We start from the raw sequence: 20,370 nt of genomic DNA, 5'->3' as shown, positions 1-20,370 counted from the left end.
ACAAGTTTAATAAGCACTGCTTTGCCTCTAAGGGTTTGTTTTTAATAAAATCTGAGGTGTCTTTTCTGGTTTCCCTCCAACTGTGAGCGGTCTGGAAGAAAGATGTTACTGTCTTGTGTGCTTACACATTTTCATAATCAGTATTTTTGTCTTGTTTTCTAGTAAAAAATGTTTAAGCAATTATCGTGAATAGAAGTTATTTTTCTTACTCCATTGGCAATTTCTTCTTTTTCTTCTTGTTTTAAGCATAACACTAAGTGATGTTTTAGCTTAAAAGAAGAAAAAAATATTTGCCAATGGGATATTAAATATATATATGTGTGTGTGCGGTGCGTGTGTCCCACTAGAGAGTTTTACATATGAACCTTGAAGGAGAGAGTCTTGGGCATTCAGTGGTAAACTACATATGAAAATGCTGATTGAGCAAGAGCATTCATGCTCAACTGCAGCCTTATACAGCTGTTTGTTCTCACACACACACACACACACACACACACACACACACACACACACACACACACACACTGATGTCGTGGGTGATTTCAGAGAATTTCCCATTAAAGTTGCAGTAAGCGTTTATAGCCGTTCTGGAAATTCCACAACACTGAGCCGTTAAATTAGACACGAACCTTCTTTCCAAAACACAGCCCTCCAAAGATAGCATTGAGACTGTCACTGATCAGTAGAGCAGCAGTGCGTCTTCTCATTGTTATCAAACAAATCAGTAGCAAAATAACGCCCTCAGCTGACACTGTTATGAATCTGAATATGATATTAAACCTGAATGATCCACTTTAACTACTACAATATGAGAATGATTGACAGCACATTAAAGTCTTCTGATTGGCTGATCAAAGAATATGTCTGCGGCCCGCTGTCACATTTTTCTTTTCTGTTTATACAAGCTAGTACTGTCATAGAGACCGTTAAGATATCTCAGGACACTTATTTTAGTTATATCTTCAAGGAGGAGGAACATATTTTGCACACCAATCCATAAAAGAATCACTTACAGCACTTTTAACATTGCCATGAGATGGTCTGTGCATTACGACATGACTGATGTTAAGTGAATATTCTGCAGAGTTTTTAACTCGACAGTCTCAAGAATGAGGAAGAACGGTGTAAAGAAATGTTCTTTTTGCTACACATGCCAATAGCAGGTAAATTATACCAGCCAAAAATATTTCTTTAGCCCAAATATTTCATAAAAAGTATGTATTACTGTAAGACAAAGACATTATTTAGCTGTAACTTTTGTCTCTTTTTCAAATGACTAGAATTATTTTCCCGCTAAAGCATTTGGGACCCAACGCTTGATGTATGACGAATGTTCATTTTGAATCCTGAAGATGAATAATGAATATTTCCATTACAGTCATCATAAAATCCATCCATCCATCCAATCATTTTCTTTAGCCGCTTTTCCTAGTTGGATGGCGGGTAATGCAGGAGCCTATCCCATTTTTCTCTGGTCAAAAGCAGGGAAACACCCTGGACAGGTGCTACAAAATAAAGAAACAAAAAACACATTTCATACAGCTTTAACAATGAGTTTTTCCTCTTTGTTTTATTGGCCCATATTGACTTATTAATTGACCCACAGTATATCTTCTAAACAGTCCAAAATTAATGACACTTGGTAAACTTCAACAATAAGACATTTTGAGGATGCATGCCAAACTTCATTCAGTTTTGCCCATAGAAGGCTCTAAAATAACCATCATATCTTTAAAATGATTTCTTATACAAGGAAGTTTGAACTTGGTATGCGTCTTCTTTGGTTCAAGTGCTTCCTTACGAAATTGTGCAGATCCGATGAGTTTTTATTTTCAGGCAGTTGAGAGGCGTCCAATTTGTTCCAGTCATGTTATAATCATGAGCGTTCTGAAGAGGTTTTGTTGCTAAGTAGATAAAAACTTCTTTGTCACATTTCTGTCACTTTTTGTTTCAACAATATATGTATATTGTATGATATATTGAATTATCTACATTAAAATAGTTGTAATATATATATTTTTTATAATTGTTTAAATGGTTATATAAATGATCTTTATTTGGCAGCCTTTTTTAGTAAATATTGATATGTGATTAATTCGATTGATTCATTAATTGGCACATCATGGAATTAATTTGATTAAAATTTGTAATTGATTGACAGCCCAACAGCCTAATATCTGTGTGTGTGTGTGTGTGTGTGTGTGTGTGTGTGTGTGTGTGTGTGTGTGTGTGTGTGTGTGTGTGTGTGTGTGTGTGTGTGTAAAAAGCAGTTTGTTCTTGTAGGATAGACATGTATGGCTCATCTCATAGGCCTTGTTTCTGTTAAAAAGGAAGAGAGACAGGAAGAGAGAGTGGAAAGAGGGACGGAAATACTTTTTCTAATAAAAGACTTCCAGGACCATCAAAGCTGCTGAAAGGAGCATTGGGCCAAGAGAGGGGGAAGACAATCTTTCATCTAAGCTGTCACAAATATAAGTGTGTGCGTTTGTGCCTGTGTGTGCCTCTGTGTGTGTGTGTGTGTGTGTGTGTGTGTGTGTGTGTGTGTGTGTGTGTGTGTGTGTGTGTGTGTGCGTTTGTGCCTGTGTGTGTGTGTGTGTGTGTGTGTGTGCATGTGTGTGTTTGTATGCTGTTTATTACTGGAAAATCAAGCAGAAATCGATATGCTGAACATGAAACCAGGTGTATAGATTTAAACATTTTTTAACATACTGTGTATCCAAAAATGAAATTAATTTGTGGTCATTTATTTACATTCATTTAGGTTATTTAGAAATTGTATTTTAGTTTACTTGCATTGTTTTCAATTAATTTTGAAATAAAAATTATTTCAGTTAACAAAAATGCTTTAATAAAATTTTCGTTAAATGTAATAACACTGTCTCTACAGTATATATATATGTAAAATAATTGCTCAAATAGTAAGGCACAGGCTATTTGCACTAAGTGTAAAAAAAAAAAAAAAGGGTTACTACAATAGTAAAACCATGGTTAATTTGACCCAAATTAAACCTTTCTCTCGTCTCCCCGACCATACCATGACCAAATCACTGTGAGGAAATTAAAGTTTGATACTACTTACTAGTGATGTCCCGATACCATGTTATTGAGAATGAGCACGAGTTCTGGTACTTTCTTTCAGATACTCACTGATACCGATTCCATTACCTGTTTTTTTCTGAACACCATATCAACAGATTATTTATATTTTATCATTAAAATGGTGTTAAAATAAATGAATTTATTAAAATTATAATCAAATGATTATTTTTTATCAAATGATGTGCTTATATACAGAACCTCACAGCACAATCCAAAATGCTAAATTGGAATTATATTTTGTCAAATAAAGTGCTGCATAACAGCATCACAGAAATTGCTTAAATATAATATAATTACCATTGATATATTATTATTATTATTATTATTATTAGCAGTAGTAGTAGTATATGTGTTATGAATATTACATAACTTAACAAAAGTGATATATTTCTGTCATACTTTTTTCATTTAAATTGAGCTTTTATTTTGAAGTGTTTCAGTGTGATGACGGTAGCTTTTCAGTTTTAGTTTTTCTTTTCAAAAAGCCAGTCACTTAATGAAATAAGTATGTATTCTGTATGTGCCTCAAGCTACAAAGTAAATATGCACTCAGTTCAATGTCATCTGCAACAAACTCGACGCTCATGATGGTTTTTTCCTTGTATGTGCCAAGGAGGAGCATTAAAAGGTGCATGAGGTGCAGCCGGCATTGGCATGATACAGTCTCCACACATTTATTTGTTATTTATTGAGTTATTACTCAATTAAACATAACGTGATTAGAATTTGTGCGCAGATTGTTTAAGGAATGACATTCAGATTGTATCGGTTTTTGGTATTGGAGCATTTTTGACATCCCTACTACTAATAGTATAAAAATTCATATAAAGGAAATATTAAGAGTGGAGACAGGAAACAGGATTGGAAAAATGGAAGAATCGAACCAAAAATCGAAAAAGCACATCCCATCGCCTTAACACCCCACGCCACTGCAGCGACATTGGGGCTCAGTTTGTTTTCAGTTTGTGTGTTTCTACTAGACTACTGGAGTGCAATTGAACACGATGTGTGGCAGGTGCTTTTTACTCCCAGTGCAAATAGTCACTCTGTTAAAAGAATACTCATGTAGCGAGTTACTTTCGGTCTGATTCATATTTTGAACACCTAGCGTGCATGGATCATGTTCCTATGTCATCCCCTCTGTTGTAGTTATAGCTCAAAGATGAAAATTCTCTTATCATTCACAGTCATGTTCAAAACCTTTTGTAACACATAAAGGAGGCGGAAACCGACTGAACATTAAACATAAAGTTTAATGGTAAACTTAAAACCAACATAAACAAACGTGTTGTGTGGCTGCGTGCGTCTCCAGCATTGATCAGCTGATTCAGTGCTGGCCATGATCCATCACCTATCAAACGCAGAGTAGCTGTGCATGCGTTCTTTATAATGCATACCGCTGTATGCTCGCGCTGCATTAATCAGGTACGCGATCAGCAGTGCAAAAGGCATTTACACATAACGCTGACATTTACATGGATTTATATGCACTATGTATTGCAGTACTCATATAAGAAAAAAGTTAAAAATCTCAGATCCATTGGACGAGTGGTTCATGAGAAAATGTTTTTAAAGGTTTTACCTCAAATGTGAAATACTGAGAGAGAGAGAGAGAGAGAGAGAGAGAGAGAGAGAGAGAAATCATGGCAAAAATGATGGGTCCTTGAGGCAATTTTGTTCCCCATGTGTAGAGGTACTCTTGTGTAATGTTTTAAGTATCTAGCTTAAATGGGGTGGCGGGGTTGAAAATTGGAAATTGTAACGGCTAGTTGCTAAGTAACCATACATCCCATCCATTCCGAAATAACACTAAACAGAAATTAGCCACAGCCCCATCATACTCCAAAAAAATTGGTGAAAGTTCAACATAAGGATAAAAAGTTAGAGCTGTTTTCCTAGAAATATTCTCAGGCACTAATATTCAACAGCCTGAAGAGAGAATCATTTTAACTAGATCCATTCCACAACCCATTCTGCAGATTTTCCTTTAGGTCAATGTTAAATCAAAGTGGACCTTTTTCCTTTTGAATAAACATTCACTGGTCTACCCCACTGTGCAAGCAAGAAAATTAGTCTATGAAGCTTTCCTTTTCAGATGACATCACCACCCACTTTTTTTTACCCCTTTTTTTTTAAGTCAATCTATGGGTTACTTTTTTGTTGACACTGCATATTAAACTGGGATATGATATTTTTAACATAAAAAAAGATAGTATTTTAATGGCATTTAATGTTGTTGTGATGGTGTTTTTCTCTATTTTCCTCGAATGAAAAATGTCTTGCAGTGGTTTCAACTCTCTGGTCAAATAAAGTGATGTGAAGTAGACATAGATTCATGGTAAAGTGTCATCTTAGTTGCAGAGGCAGCAGATTGGCTGTTATTGATGACTGAAGCTGATTGGATGGACTCAGAATGAGGTTTTTCACTGGGCTGTATGTGAGTGGGACTTCTGAGAGTTTCTGTTAACAGCAATCAGCTGTGAGCCTCTCTCTCAGACATGTAAAGGTTTCTTCTTTCACTCCTGAGCCACGTGCGCTGAATTACAATGTGTAGTCTTGTAAAAAATGTGGAATTGAGCATGTGCATGTCTAAAGTACTAAAGTACAGGCGTATTAATTGCTAGAGAGTATAAAAGTGTGTGTGTGTGTGTGTGTGTGTGTGTGTGTGTGTGTGTGTGTGTGTGTGTGTGTGTGTGTATGTGTGTCAGAAGCATCTGGAGAAGAGAAAGTGTGATATCACTGGATGTGTCAAATTAAGTATTGCTCTAAATAGGGATGTGCACGAAGCTGAATACCTTCTTTGGAAAGGCACGAATAATGACTTCAAATCTAATAAGGAATTAATCAGAATAATAGAACAAATATTCAGAAGAATGATCATCAACAAGCACAGGCATAAAGCGATATTTTAAATAAACATATAGAAAATGACAAAGCAATGATGAGTCTGTGAAACCAATATTCCACTGTATTTCACTAATTCTGCACATGTAATTTAACTAATTAATTATGTCCTCCACAAAAATATGTGAACCCAAAATAGATAGAGATTTACGGTGCTAACATTTCATTGTTACTGGCACACTGCACAGACATAAACTAAAATATTGTTTCAGCAGATATTAATGTCTGAAATAACTGGAGAAACCAGTTAACAACATATTACAGTTTATGTAGCCTACATATTCAGCTTCATCTGGTGAGAAAAAAAATAAAGAATTTATCAGTAATATAATTAAATAATAATAATAATAATAATATTTAAATAGGCCTATCCGAGGCATACTTTATAAACAGCCTAAATGTAAGAGAGTTACATTTTAAAATGAGTTTTGACACACTTACAATTTAAGCCACACCCACATCCGGCTCTGTCCAAATACAGATAAAGATACAGATAATTTTGTCATAATAACAGATACAGATAATGGCTTCGCTGCACACACCTAGCTCTGAAGAGAGAAATTGAGAGAGAGAGAGAGAGAGAGAGAGAGAGAGAGAGAGAGAGAGAGAGAGAGAGAGAGAGAGAGAGAGAGGAGAGAGAGAGAGAGAGAGAGAGAGAGAGAGAGAGAGAGAGAGAGAGAGAGAGAGAGAGAGAGAGAGAGAGAGAGAGAGAGAGAGAGAGAGAGAGAGAGAGAGAGAGAGAGAGAGAGAGAGAGAGAGAGAGAGAGAGAGAGAGAGAGAGAGAGAGAGGGAGAGAGAGAGAGAGAGAGAGAGAGAGAGAGAGAGAGAGGAGAGAGAGAGAGAGAGAGAGAGAGAGAGAGAGAGAGAGGGGTGGGGAAGGACAGACACCCACAGATGGAGCCACAGTCAGTTAAACACTGAATAACAATCTATTCAATGTTGTATTCCGTCAGAGTCTAAACCTGAAGTCCTTTTTATCATGATTAGATTAATCCTTAAAATTAATCTTCCATTTTTTAATGATTTATTTTAAATCTCACAAAACCTGTCAAGAAAATGTCTGGGTCATATTTCATCTCAGAATAAGAAATGGAATGGGATGGATGGATATAGAGAAAGATGGATGTATAGACAGAAAGAAAAAATTGATGGATAGATATATTGAAAGATAGAAAGATGGATGGATGATAGATAGATAGATAGATAGATAGATAGATAGATAGATAGATAGATAGATAGATAGATAGATAGATAGATAGATAGATAGATAGATAGATAGATATAGAAAAAGATAGATTGATGGATATATTGAAAGATGGAGTGATGGATGGATAAATAGAAAGATGGATGGATGTACAGAAAGATACATGATCGATAGACTGATAGAATAGATTGATGGATGATATAGAGAAAAATAGATAGAAAGATGTATGGATGGATGGAGTTATGGATAGAAAGGAAAGATTGATGGATGGATATAGATAAAAATGGTTTAATGGATATTTTCAAAGATGAACGGGTGGATGGATGGATGGATAAATAGAAAGATAGATGATGGATAGATAGAAAGATGTATGATGGATAAAGAGAGAGATGGATGAATGGTTTGATATATAAAACTATAGATGGATAGACAGAAAGAAAAGATTGATGGATATAGAGATATATACCCCGATCAGCCACAACATTAAAACCACCTCCCTAATATTGTGTAGGTCCCCCTCGTGCCACCAAAACAGCACCAACCCGAATCTCAGATTAGCATTCTAGGATTATATTCTTCTCATCACAATTGTACAGAGCAGTTATCTGAGTTATTGTAGACTTTGTCAGTATGAACCAGTCTGGCCATTCTCTGTTGATCTCTCATCAATAAAACATTTACATCAACAGAACTCCCGCTCACTGGATGTTTTTCGGTTTTTGGCACCATTCAGAGTAAACTCTGTTGGAGCAAAACGGGCTGTTTGAGTCTATCTGTAACTGTTGATCTCCTGGGATTTTCACACACAACAATCATGCCACAGTCCAAATCACTGAACATTATTATCTGAAGCTCCTGACCCATATCTGCATAATTTTATTCACTGCACTGCTGCCACACGATTGGCTGATTAGATAATCGCATGGATGATTGTTGGTGTGAGATGGGCTGGTTTGAGTACTTCTGTAACTGCTGATCTTCTGGGATTTTCACACTCAACCGTCTCTAGAATTTACTCCGAATGGTGCATAAAACAAAACAAAAATCAAATGAGCAGCAGTTCTGTGGATGGAAATGTCTTGGTGATGAGAGAGGTCAACAGAGAATGGCCAGATTGGTTTGAACTGACAAAGTGTACAGTAACTCAATATTAGGCAGGTGGTTTTAATTTACATTTACATTTATGCATTTGGCAGACGTTTTTATCCAAAGTGACTTACAGTGCACGTATTACAGGGACAATCCCCCCAGAGCAACCTGGAGTTAAGTGCCTTGCTCAAGGACACAATGGTGGTGGCTGTGAGGATCGAACCAGTGACCTTCTGATTACAAGATTACCAGTTGCTTTAGACCACTACACCATCACCACCCCCTTATTAGAAATACTTCTGCTGTTGTAGACCATTCACCTCAAGGTGCATTCTGAGATGCTATTTTGCTCACTACAATTGTACAGAGCGGTTATCTGAGTTACCGTAGCCTTTCTTTCAGCTCAAACCAGTCTGGCCATTCTCTGTTGACCTCTCTCGTCAACAAGGCATTTCCATCCGCAGAAGTGCTGCTCACAGGATGTTTTTGGCACCATTCTGAGTAAACTCTTAATGTTGTGGGTGGATGGATGGATATATTAAAAGATAGATAGATAGATAGATAGATAGATAGATAGATAGATAGATAGATAGATAGATAGATAGATAGATAGAAAAAGACTGATGGATGATAGATAGAAAGATGGATCGATGGATTTATTTAAAGATGGATAAATGGATGAATGGATAGATGGATGGATAAATAGAAAGATAGATGGATGATAAATAAATAAATAGAAAGGTGGCGATATATGCATGGATGTAGAAGAAGATGGATCGATGGATATAGATATAGGAAATAGAGATAGAAAGATGGATGGATGGATGGATGGATATAGAAAAAGATGGATCGATTGATTACATAAAGAGATGGATGGATGTATAAAAAGATAGACAGACAGACAGGTTAAAATATGAGCTGAACATGTTTTCCTGAGATTCACCCACTGTATATATATGTGTGTCCTGTTTGTTTATAAAGATCTGCAGCTAAAGCTATACAGTACATTTATCTGAATCAAACAGAATCTCTGTGCCAGCATTATTACAGTATTGGTGTGTGTATGTGTGTAAACTGTGATCATTATTTGCTGCACTAAATGTACTGTATTTTTATTACCGTTCATAGTTCACAATATTGGCCTTGTTTCTCATTGCTAGATGGATTACTTTACCGAGGAAAATGCAGGAAGATGAGCTCCATTAATCTCTCGCACTCGTTCTTCCTTTCACTACCATTACCATTCTTCTTTTTACATCATGCCTTCTCTTCATCCCTCCATCTACATCTGTCCCTCAATGTTTCCTTCCATTTTCAGCCTTCATGCCTTCTCGTTCCTCTTTTTCTTGTGTTCCTCTCCTGCCACAATCCCTCTATCCCTCCCTCTGTCTTTACCCCTCGCTCCCCCTTTCTTTCTCCATTTATCTCTCTTTCTCTTCCCCATGTCACATCAATCCATCTCACGTCCACCCTGAAGATCATTTTATTGCTCAGAGGTTGCACTTTCATATCTCAGGAGACTTACTGGAGGTCTCACTTACTGTATTTTCCATTTAAGTATAACGTTTCAGATGTGTCTCCTAAAGTTCCTTTGGATAGTTAACAGTACAAACAAGTAAAACACACAGAAAGAGAACAGAGCTGTCAAATAATGTGGATGGGTGAATCTCAATGTATGAAAAATGGTAATTCTCAGTTGATTCTCATTACTGTAAAATATCCATAATACAATGACATTTAAATATTTGGATCATAGTTTAAAGGCAAAACAACAAATACTACCATCATGCATAATATTTTAATAATAATAATAAAAAAAAAAGTATTATTTTTGTAAGATTGAAATCTTAAAGGTCCTAAAATAAGCTTTATTTTCTTTAAGTATGAGATTTATGAGATTTAAATCACTGATGTTTGATTATAAATTGTGGTATTTTGGCAAATCTAACCGAAGTTTGAGACATTGTTGAGATCTCTTTTGAAACTCTAGGAGAGGCAAATATATGATTGCTCTCCATTTAATCTCATTACTGTCTAAGAGAAAACAAGACACCACCTTTCCATCCACATTCCGCTCACTCTCTTTCTCCTTTCTCTCTCCGTAGCGTCATCTCCAAAGGTGAAGTCCATGGATTCTCAGTGGCTACTGGAAGGTAGAAAGCTGACACTGAAGTGTGAAGCCACAGGCAGTCCAAGCCCTTCCTTCAATTGGTACAAAGATGGCAGCCAGCTCCACAAGAGAAAAGACATCAAAATCAAATCCAGCAAGTAAGACGCATGCACATACCCAAACAAACTACTCATACGTTGACAGAACTATTCTTAGCATCAGAGGTGTTAAAAATACCTCTCTTCAATTCTAGCAGAAGATTGTCACAGTTTGTAAATAGAATCAGAGCTTTTCACAAGCGACAGAGAGATGCAGGCTTCTTTTATAAGAAACAAATGGAAAAAATGAAATTCTGTAATCAGTTACTCACTCTTATGTTGTTCCAAACCTTTTGTGAAATGCAAAAGGAGGAATTATGAAGAATGTTCACAGTGCTCTTTCCACTTTAACACAATAAATGTAGTCCATACGACTCCTGTGGTGTATTTTGAGTCTTCTGAAGCCATAAGATAGCTTTTAGTAAGGAACAGACTGACATTTAAAGGGATAGTTCACCCAAAAATGAAAATTATCGCTCTCATGCCATCCCAGATGTGTATGACTTTCTTTCTTCTTCTGAACACAAATGAAGATTTTTAGAAGAATATTTCAGCTCTGTTGGTCCATACGATGCAAGTGAATGGTGGCCAGAACTTTGAAGCTCCAAAAAGAAAATAAAGGCAGCATAAAAGCTATATATATATGACTCCAGTGGTTAAGTCAATATCTTCAGAAGCGATATGATAGGTGTGGGTGAGAAATAGATCAATATTTAAGTCTGTTTTTATTATAAATTCTCTTACCTGCCCAGGTGGTGATATGCATGAAGAATGTGAATCGCCAAAATGAAATAAGAAGAATGTTGAAGTAAAGGTGAAAGTGGAGATTTATAGTAAAAAAAGGAGTGATATTTTCTAAAAAACATTCATTTGTGATCAGAAGAAGAAAGAATGTCATACATATCTGGGATGGGTAAATGATGAGATCATTTTCATTTTTGGGTGAACTATTAAACCCTTAAAGTCTTTATTTACTGATAATCATGCCTATAGATTTCAAATGTTATTTATGGTCCCGTATATAAAAAATGACCATGTCAGAAGCAGTCACGTAACACATGAGAACCATCCCTTTTGGTATTATTGATGTCAAACCTGACACAATACATCTTCATGCGCTACGTTTGAGTGTAGGCTTGCGCAAATGAGATTTGTGAGCTATGGCAGAAGGGAAGATTATCAATGAATAATTGCATACATTTTGGTCTGCTCATCACACAAAACTACTGAATGGCTTAAAAAATTGTATGGACTACTTTTATAGTGCTTTCTTTTTCTTTTTGGTGCTTAGAAATAAAAATCACAATTTATTTTCGTTGTGTGGACAAGAGCTGCTTAGACATTTTGCCTAACATTTTCACGCAAGAAGAAAAACAATACGAAGTTATAATGAGATGAGGGTGAGAAAGAAAACTATTCCTTTAACTTTAAGCAAAAAAAACAAACAAACAAAAAAAACACTATATTTTACCTGCACGATCCTGTGATTGAATCTCACCAGCAACCAGGTTCTGGTGAGCCGTTTCAGGAAAGGTCCATCAATGATTTGTGTTTAACTTCCCTTAATTGCTTCAGAGGTTCCCTTCTGTGGCATCTGTAGGTAGAGAAAGGAATAACAAATTAGAAAAAACATATGGTTCAGTTTATGCACTCTAGAGCCTAGATAAATCAGTCTTTCATGAGAGTTGCATAATCATGCAAACTTCTTAGTGGTGTGCTATGAAATGGGAATAAAGTCATCAATGTAATTTAGTCATTTGTAACAATAATCAATTTTGTACAAGTAGCTGTTTGTATAATCCATTTGTAGCCGTGCATTTCCTGTCCTTTTCTCTGCTTTCCATATACTGGTACCACAGGGAAACATACAGACTTGCATGGAAGCACATGAGAATTCAGGGCATTCCGTAAAGTGGCGGCCCGCTCCTGTTCTCCAAGAAAAAGTGCTGAGGTGCATGTTTCCACAGAAAGCAGATCACTCTAACAGGATTGCCTGTTCACTGGTCCCTTGTGTAATATTGCAAATGTGCGTGTGCTGAAACTGCAAATTCATACACACACAGGAACATACACGCATCCGTACGCATACTTTCACAGATTAATTGTGAGTGAGAGAGATGACAGGGTGGACAGGGGTAGTTTGATAATGATGGAGGTAAAATAAGGACAGGGGATGATTTGCGCTGGAGTACAGCTGTACACAGAGCTGCCATTTTCTCACAAAAAGAGACCCCATGTAAAACATGATTTAGCCAAGTAGGACATTTTACTGGATTGACATCCTTTGTTGGCCTTAGAAGAACATTCCAATCAAATAATCATCCACTTAGCACAAACCTTAGCCTAACACTTACTCACCCTAAACGTACCCTATCCCTAACCTAACCCTTAACCTACTTTTATGGCCAAAACCTTTAAATATTGTCTCATAAATTTGGAATTAATGACCAATGTAATGAGGTGGTATTGGCCAGAATGAAACCAGAGCACCCTGACTGCACCTTTTTTCCAAGAAAGATCCTACTTGGCTCCTAAAAAAAGAAAAAACAGGTGAGTCTTCCAGGCAACTGCTTCCTTGGCCTGGTCTAAACCAAATAAATAAATTGTGGGTATGGTTATGTTATTCACCATAATCAGAACAATTTATTCAGCAAATTTATATGTGGCATAAAGCATAAGCAATGACATTTTCCTTTCCATGTAAATGGCGGATGCCCTAAACAAAAGCTTGCTAAAACAAATTCCGTCACATTAACCGTTGATTATTGTTTCTCATCCGATGTGGAAAAACTAGGGGGTTTTGATCAGTATAAACTACCACTGGATAAGAAACAGAACAAATGTATAACTTAAAATGTTGCAGTGCAAGGTCAAGCGCTTCTTTTTCAGTTGTAGAGTAACCCTGCTGATGTTTATTACATTTTCTTGAGAAATAACAGTCCGCTCAACACCGGCTGAATCTGGCTGCAACAGGAAGATACCCGCACCTGAGTCACTTGCATCTACATTGAGTAGAAAAATCTGGAGCAGAAAGTAAAGAAGGAATTAACAAGAAGTGCTTTCAAAGCTCAATTGACAGTTCTCAGACAGTTTTAATGGAACCTCTGGAATAAGTAGATCAGTCAAACGTGAGGAAAATTTCTGTAATATCATACCATTTCCAGGAACCGACGAAGTTCGCAACTAACTATTTTACCCAAATTTACCGTAGCTTTACCAAATTTGACAAAATTTGGCCAAGTTCACTGTGGTTGGCACTGGACAAGTGAATAAACAGAGCACCAATTTGCTCAAGATGTTCTGACCCACTACAGACCACGAGGTCTGAAAGGTTGCAGGTGCATTACATAAACTGAAAGCACAGTTTATTGAAGGAATTTTTCAGGTGTTACGAATGTGGAAATCTCTTTTGCACGTGTAGACAGAGTTACTTTCCAATCCCCTTTTAGAAGTTATCACTTCTAGTGTCAAAAATGGCACTTCCAACACAATCAACACGGTCTTCCATGCAAGGTAGAGGGTAACAATCTGGTTTTGTAATGGCAATAATGCGTCAAAGATCAGCTCAAAAATTAAACGTGTTGTCTGTTTTTTTTAATGAGCAGGCAGGGTGAACTGCTCTGCAGTCTTTCTGCAACTGAGTTTGTTTCGACTAAGGCATGTTGCTTAATCGTCATAGAGTCACTGACATCAATATTTTGTTCTACCAGGGATGTCTAAGAAAGAAGTAACTTGCTTACCTTTTTCTCCACATGAAAAAGTAGCCTTCAGTGCCAATCGAAGCACTGGCATAAACACTAGCACCTTATCACCAGGAACAAATCTACGAAGTCACGCACTGCGATCAAAGCATATTTTCCTTCGTTCCTGTGACATCCCTAGATTTTCCTTAGCCTACTGAGATGTCCGGTGCATTTGAAAATATAACCCTGAAACATAAGCATGAACATTATTGTTGGATTAATGAACCAATAGTCCTTAAGCTGTTTCAAGGGATCACAGACTGTGTATCTGCACACCAACTCGGCAGGACTAAAGCCCAATGACTGCACTACCTCCCTTATCGCAAACATAACCATGGGCTCTCTATCATCTCTGTACTTTTGGAACTACAGGCAGTATACTCGCAGCATTGATTTTAAAGTCTGGTGGAACCATTTAAAAGCTCTTTGGCTTTCTGGGTTTTAACAACTAGATGTGAAATGTTGGATATTCAACGGATTCAGAGCCTGTTTGAACACATGTAATGAAGTTTGTACCCTGATCTGTCTGAATGGTGCGTGGAAGAAAAAATGAGAAAAATTTGATAAGGGACATCACAATTACTGGTGCAGTAATTTTACTCACAGGAATTGCCCCTGGAAATCGTACGGATGTACACATTATCGGCAGCATTACTGGTTACCAGAAATGGTACAAGGTAAAAGACCAATGTAATCTATTATCACATATAAACTAAATGACCTGCAAATGGACTATCATGAGCAAGACTCAGAATCTCGAAGCCATATGAAGATGGATCTATAATCTGTTTAATACTTGCCAGTCATCTTCAACAGTTGCAGTTATAAGTCTCCATGCCACCATTAACAAAGAACACTTGCGATACATTCTCGAGTTCCTCCATAGGAACAGCAATCTCAAAAAGGGAAGAAAGTGTTGAATCAAGACCAAGCGATACAATTTATCAAGCCCCATGGAATTACCTTTTCCCTTCTGAATGGAGATGGCTCAACCATTGTGGGAGTTTAAACATTAAGCATCACAAAAGTCAGAGGTGGCAAAAAAAAAAAGGATAATTTAAATAAAAATTCCACTCACCATCTGACTTATCACAGCTTTCTTCCTTCAGTCTCTGTGATATTGTGTAAGTGACAGCACACAAAGAAAATACTTCTGGGTATTTCTGGGCCTACTCATCAGGAGTAAAACTAAAAAGAGTAACAGTTGTCACCTCAGGGCTGGCAAAAACTCTCCCTCCCTAATTTCCCAAAATAAAAGTAACATCATTAATGGGAAGGCACAGTTGCACACCAACAACAATACAGCCTATAAATAGGGAGGAATCAATTACATTTTCATGCAAAGGCATGTTCAAGAAGCCCACCTAAAATCACTTGAACTGATGGAGGTTTTATCAGACAAAAGTAATATATCCTCCAGTATAAAACCTATAAATGCCTGTATGGATAAATGCCTGTATCATGAAGTATCTTGACCTGTCTTCGAGAACTAGGATCACCAGATAACAAAACAAAACTGTCCAAAAGGAATAGCACATACCCCTGATCTCCACAAGTGTCAGCTTAAGAAGTCAACATTTTCAGTGCAGCAAGCTGTGGCGAGGATGTCATGAGCAATCCTTCTGGTTTTGAGACATTTTTTATTTATTTATGAGCACATTGCAGTCTGCAAAATGGGTCCATGTTTCTTACAGTAGAGGTAAGGACAAGGATAAGTCAGAATTTTCTGCCACTTTATCAGCAGACAAAGCACAGTCAAGACTACAAAAGATACTCTTTAATTTATAAAAAATAATATGCTTCCAGAGCCTTACCTACAAAAATGCACTGCAATAACATAAGCCGGACTTCTTTTGGGCAGTTCAGATTGTATTGAAATTCCCACTTGTGTGGAAATTTCAATAAACACTGTGAAATCAAACAATAAAAGTGAATGAGGAATAAAGAACATAAAGGAATCATAGGTATAGTTTTAAACAGAGCAAAACAAACTAATTCCGCTTCATTCTCCTCTGCATTACAATACAATGAAAGAAAGCACAAACACAGTGTGTGGACAGATCAAAAGGTCAAACAAAGCCATGCAAATTTAAATCCCGGACGAGCCCCCAAATATGTTACGAGCAAAAGACTTAAATAGTCTCTCATAAATTAAGAGATAATGACCAAACAGATATCATAAAGCGCAGATACTTTAAAGGGGCTTTCACACTGGGCACGTTTGCTGCGGTCCATTTCCGAGCGTGATTGTTCCCGGTGCCCCCTGCAGCGTTGGTCTGGTTTCATACTCACTTGATTCTATCAAACCACGGTCTATTTGCGTTCATCTTACGTCATCACAAACACAGAACACAACGCGACTTGTCGTACTTTTAGATTTTTTTGTTATTTTGGTGCCATTATGCACAGCAGAGTGAATGTGCTGTGTATATGTTCACTTCACGGCGTATCTCATCAGATGTCATGGGGAAGGCGGCTTACTGCTTCTCCTAAACAGCGTTTTTTGAGGAGACAGCTGATTGTAAGGAATTCATTTGTTTACACTGCACGCTTACTCACACTCTTGTCAGAGGTAAAGATATCGCCACTGTCATCTCCTATTATACCTTATATTTATAACTTATAATAGTATTTATATATAGTATTTATTTGGTGTATAGACAGACAGAATGACAGACAGACAGTATTTATAGTGTTGATTGTATTTGTATGTCATTGTGGTGTCATTACTTTTTTGGGGATTTCAGGAATGTGTGGATCCTCGTGTGTTGTCGAAACTAATGATGTTGTCATTGGCTAAAGTGTATGCACAGGTTACTTTACTTCCTGAACGAGTTCGCACCCGTGTCCAAATTGCTTTCACATTTATGCGAATAGCACTACAGTTCCATTGCAAACAAACCCAGACAACCTCCTACAGGTAGTCTCGGTCCGGTACCGCGGTGCTCACCCCGGTCTGCATGACAGCTTTCACCTTACCAATTTTTCATGCGAACCGTGCTCTGTTTCGAACTAAACTGCCTGTGTGAAAGCACCCTATGCTTTGTAGACATCCAACACCTTAGATTTTATTGCACCAACAACAACAACAAACAACAATAACAAAATAATTTCACAAACAATTACCAACTAAACATTCAATGCTGACCAAACAAAAATGTAAACAATAGTTATATTTAATGAAATAACCAGACTCAAACCAGAACACCCTGAATGCACCTGCTTTCCTAGATAGATCTTACCTGGATTCTGAAGAAAGAAAAAGATATCAGTCTTCCAGACAAAATAAAGAACATGTATGTGTACCTAAAGAATTAAAATAAAACACTTCCTGCTCACAATGACAAAAATAAGATTTGAAGAATAAAGTCATTGATGTCAACACCAAAAGCTAGAACAAAAGTTTCTCTCCCACCTTTTAAAAGTTAATGAACATATTTATTTATATGAGCCTATTAAATTTACTATCCTGTTTATTTCCTAAAATCAAACATCATTCAAACAGAACATATATTACACAGGAGAAAAACTTTGCCCATAAGTATTGAAGGTTCACACTTTCAAGCCCTTTATTAACTTGTCTTTATATTTACAATGCAATGTTATATAAACACAGGTATGACCATAGATGGCTCCTCATTACTGTGGTTAGTTTATTGTAGCTAAAATAATAATAATAAATTATAGTATTTGTTATGAAATTGTAGCCTAAACACATTTAGAAACTTTATTTACAACTGCCACAGTTGTAATAAAAATGAGGTCAAATAGATTCTACATAATAGACTATTTCATATGAAACTATAAAATTTCTGTCAAAATATCCACATACCCCCAAAATATCCCAATGTGTGCACTCCGGAGATACAGAGCAGATGATTGCCGAGAGTAGTTCCGTGATGGCTTGTGCCAAACTTGCATGAAAACCAAGCTTCAATCATACCATGAAAACATTGCATTGCAGATGAGAAGCATTTTTATGGCATATAAAGCGCCAGACTTGTGATTATCATAAAATTTGCCTTGGTGGGCCAAAATCTAACATGAGCGGCCACCAATAATTTTTCAGTGGAGGAAGAACCATGGCATTGCTCTTTCCCTGCTGTCTGTGACCCTTTCTGAACAAGCCTAGCAAGTGCAAAATTGTGTCAAGTATATTAATTAACCATGTGGTTGATGTGCCATCAAGGCTTTTATTAGAAATCCCAAATGATGTAATTTAGTCTTTCCAGGAATGGGAAATTCCCTTCCCACAACATCACCTATGGACTGATGGAGAAAATGCAAACACACCAAAACACGAACACAACACAATTATGTACAAAATCAGATCAAATCTACCCTAACCAACACTACACCAACCCAACCCTATCCCTTCCCTTAAAGTTGCACTAAGCGATTCCTGAGAAACACTGTTGATATTCAAACTCAACTGCCATAACAAACACACCCCTCCCTTCAGTGCTCCTTTGGAAGCTCTGGCCTCGACTTATCATAATCCTTCTTTTTTAGTTTATATTCATCTGATATTTTTCTCTTGGTCTGTTTATAAGTCATTTGTCCTCTTTGGAGTTTAGAAAGTTTGCATCAGCCAGATTTGCCGTAGCTCTTCTAATGAATTTCCCTCTCGCTCTGCCCCCACCCCCCATCCTGTGCACGTGCAAGAACCACCCACTGTGATTGATTCTGGAACATGTCCTTCTTTGATAAGTCACATTAAAGCTGAAGTGTGTCATTTCTGTGGCACCAAACAGAATTGCAAAATGAACAGATTTCAGAACACCCCTCTTTGTCTTTAATTGGTTGTACAAACAGATAGTTCGTACTCAAGACACTGGTCCAGCCAATGATGCTGTGTCTGACTTGATGTGCCACTGTATAAAACTAAAGAATGTTTTATTAGAGCCACAGTGTCACATTTTAGGTGAAATCACCTTAAAAATAGTTTATTTATAGTTGTTTCGACATATTAAGTTTAAAGAAATTTAACATACCAAAAATTACACAAATCAGCTCTACGTCAGATGCAAACACACACACACACACACACACACACACACACACACACACACACACACACACACACACACACACACACACACACTTGTGATAAAGAAGTCAGTTTACAGTACTTTTAGCCTGGTAAATGTAAAGAGTTTCACTAATACTTTCTTTTTCTCTACCTCCTTTTATCTGTTTTTTCCATTCTCCCCTCTATGGTATATGTATATATACTTTGTTTTCTGTTTCTCTGGTCTGTTTTTCCTCTTTCACTCCATACCCTGGCCCTCTTACCATCTGTCTCTATTCATAATTTAATCTTTATATATCCTCACCTCTCTCTTTCTCTTTGTCTCTGTGTCGTCTGTGCAGGAAAAACTCAAAGCTTCACATCAGCAGAGTGAGACTGGAGGACTCTGGGAACTACACCTGCATGGTGCAGAACTCACTGGGCAGAGAGAATGCCACCAGCTATGTCAACATCCAAAGCAGTAAGAGCACAATCATGATTTCCCTCTTACTTCCCTCTTAGCTACAAGAGACCAGCAATTCTATTACTCAGCATTTGGCAGGTTTCTTTGCACATGTAGTTCATACATACACCAGATGTGCTTAAGCAGATGGGGCCTGTCTTTATGTTGTGCTTATGGATGTTTTTAGCTGTACAGATGTCCATTTCTCTTGCTCTTATCAAACTATACTAGAAGTGTACCTTTTCTGAAGAAAAGATGAGAGCTTCTCACTTGTGCAAACCTCACAGCCATGATGCTAGGGTGTTCTGAGTGTTTTTTTTCTAGCATGTTCAATGCTAATTGGTTGCTTTTGGAGGTTGCTAAGGAGGTTTTGTGTTTGCTAGGTGGTTGGTCAGTCAAAAGAGCCCACCCCCAGTCTTTTTGATATTCTGGTCCCTAGATATGGCACAGGTCCCTCCATCAATGAGAGTCTATGGCATTTTTATGACATTTTTTTTTGGATTTATCATTCTGTCTGTTGCAGAAACAGGGCGAGCTACACACTGAATTTTAATTCTTAGTGTTTGGTGTTCCGAAAAAGTAATTATGAAATAGTTTGGATTTTTTCTGTTGGTGTGTTTATGGTTTTGCTAGTTTGGAGATATTTGGT

At 37.1% G+C, this 20,370-nt stretch overlaps 1 protein-coding gene across 3 annotated transcripts in view; it reads left to right on the top strand.

Moving 5' to 3' along the window:
• The window catches only part of LOC127659425 (pro-neuregulin-2, membrane-bound isoform-like), a 111,538-nt gene that overhangs the window by 31,312 nt on the left and 59,856 nt on the right, over positions 1 to 20,370 (top strand). For all 3 annotated transcript variants that reach the window (XM_052149224.1, XM_052149223.1, XM_052149225.1), the window contains exons 2-3: positions 10,402 to 10,564; positions 19,621 to 19,739. In XM_052149224.1, the coding sequence (XP_052005184.1) occupies positions 10,402 to 10,564; positions 19,621 to 19,739 (282 nt within the window). The remainder of the gene's footprint in view (positions 1 to 10,401; positions 10,565 to 19,620; positions 19,740 to 20,370) is intronic.

The sequence above is a fragment of the Xyrauchen texanus genome, chromosome 19 (genome assembly GCF_025860055.1).
Source record: "Xyrauchen texanus isolate HMW12.3.18 chromosome 19, RBS_HiC_50CHRs, whole genome shotgun sequence".
NCBI lineage: Eukaryota > Metazoa > Chordata > Actinopteri > Cypriniformes > Catostomidae > Xyrauchen > Xyrauchen texanus.
Note: the sequence above shows the minus strand (reverse complement) of the source record. Positions and strands in the feature narration are given on the sequence as shown.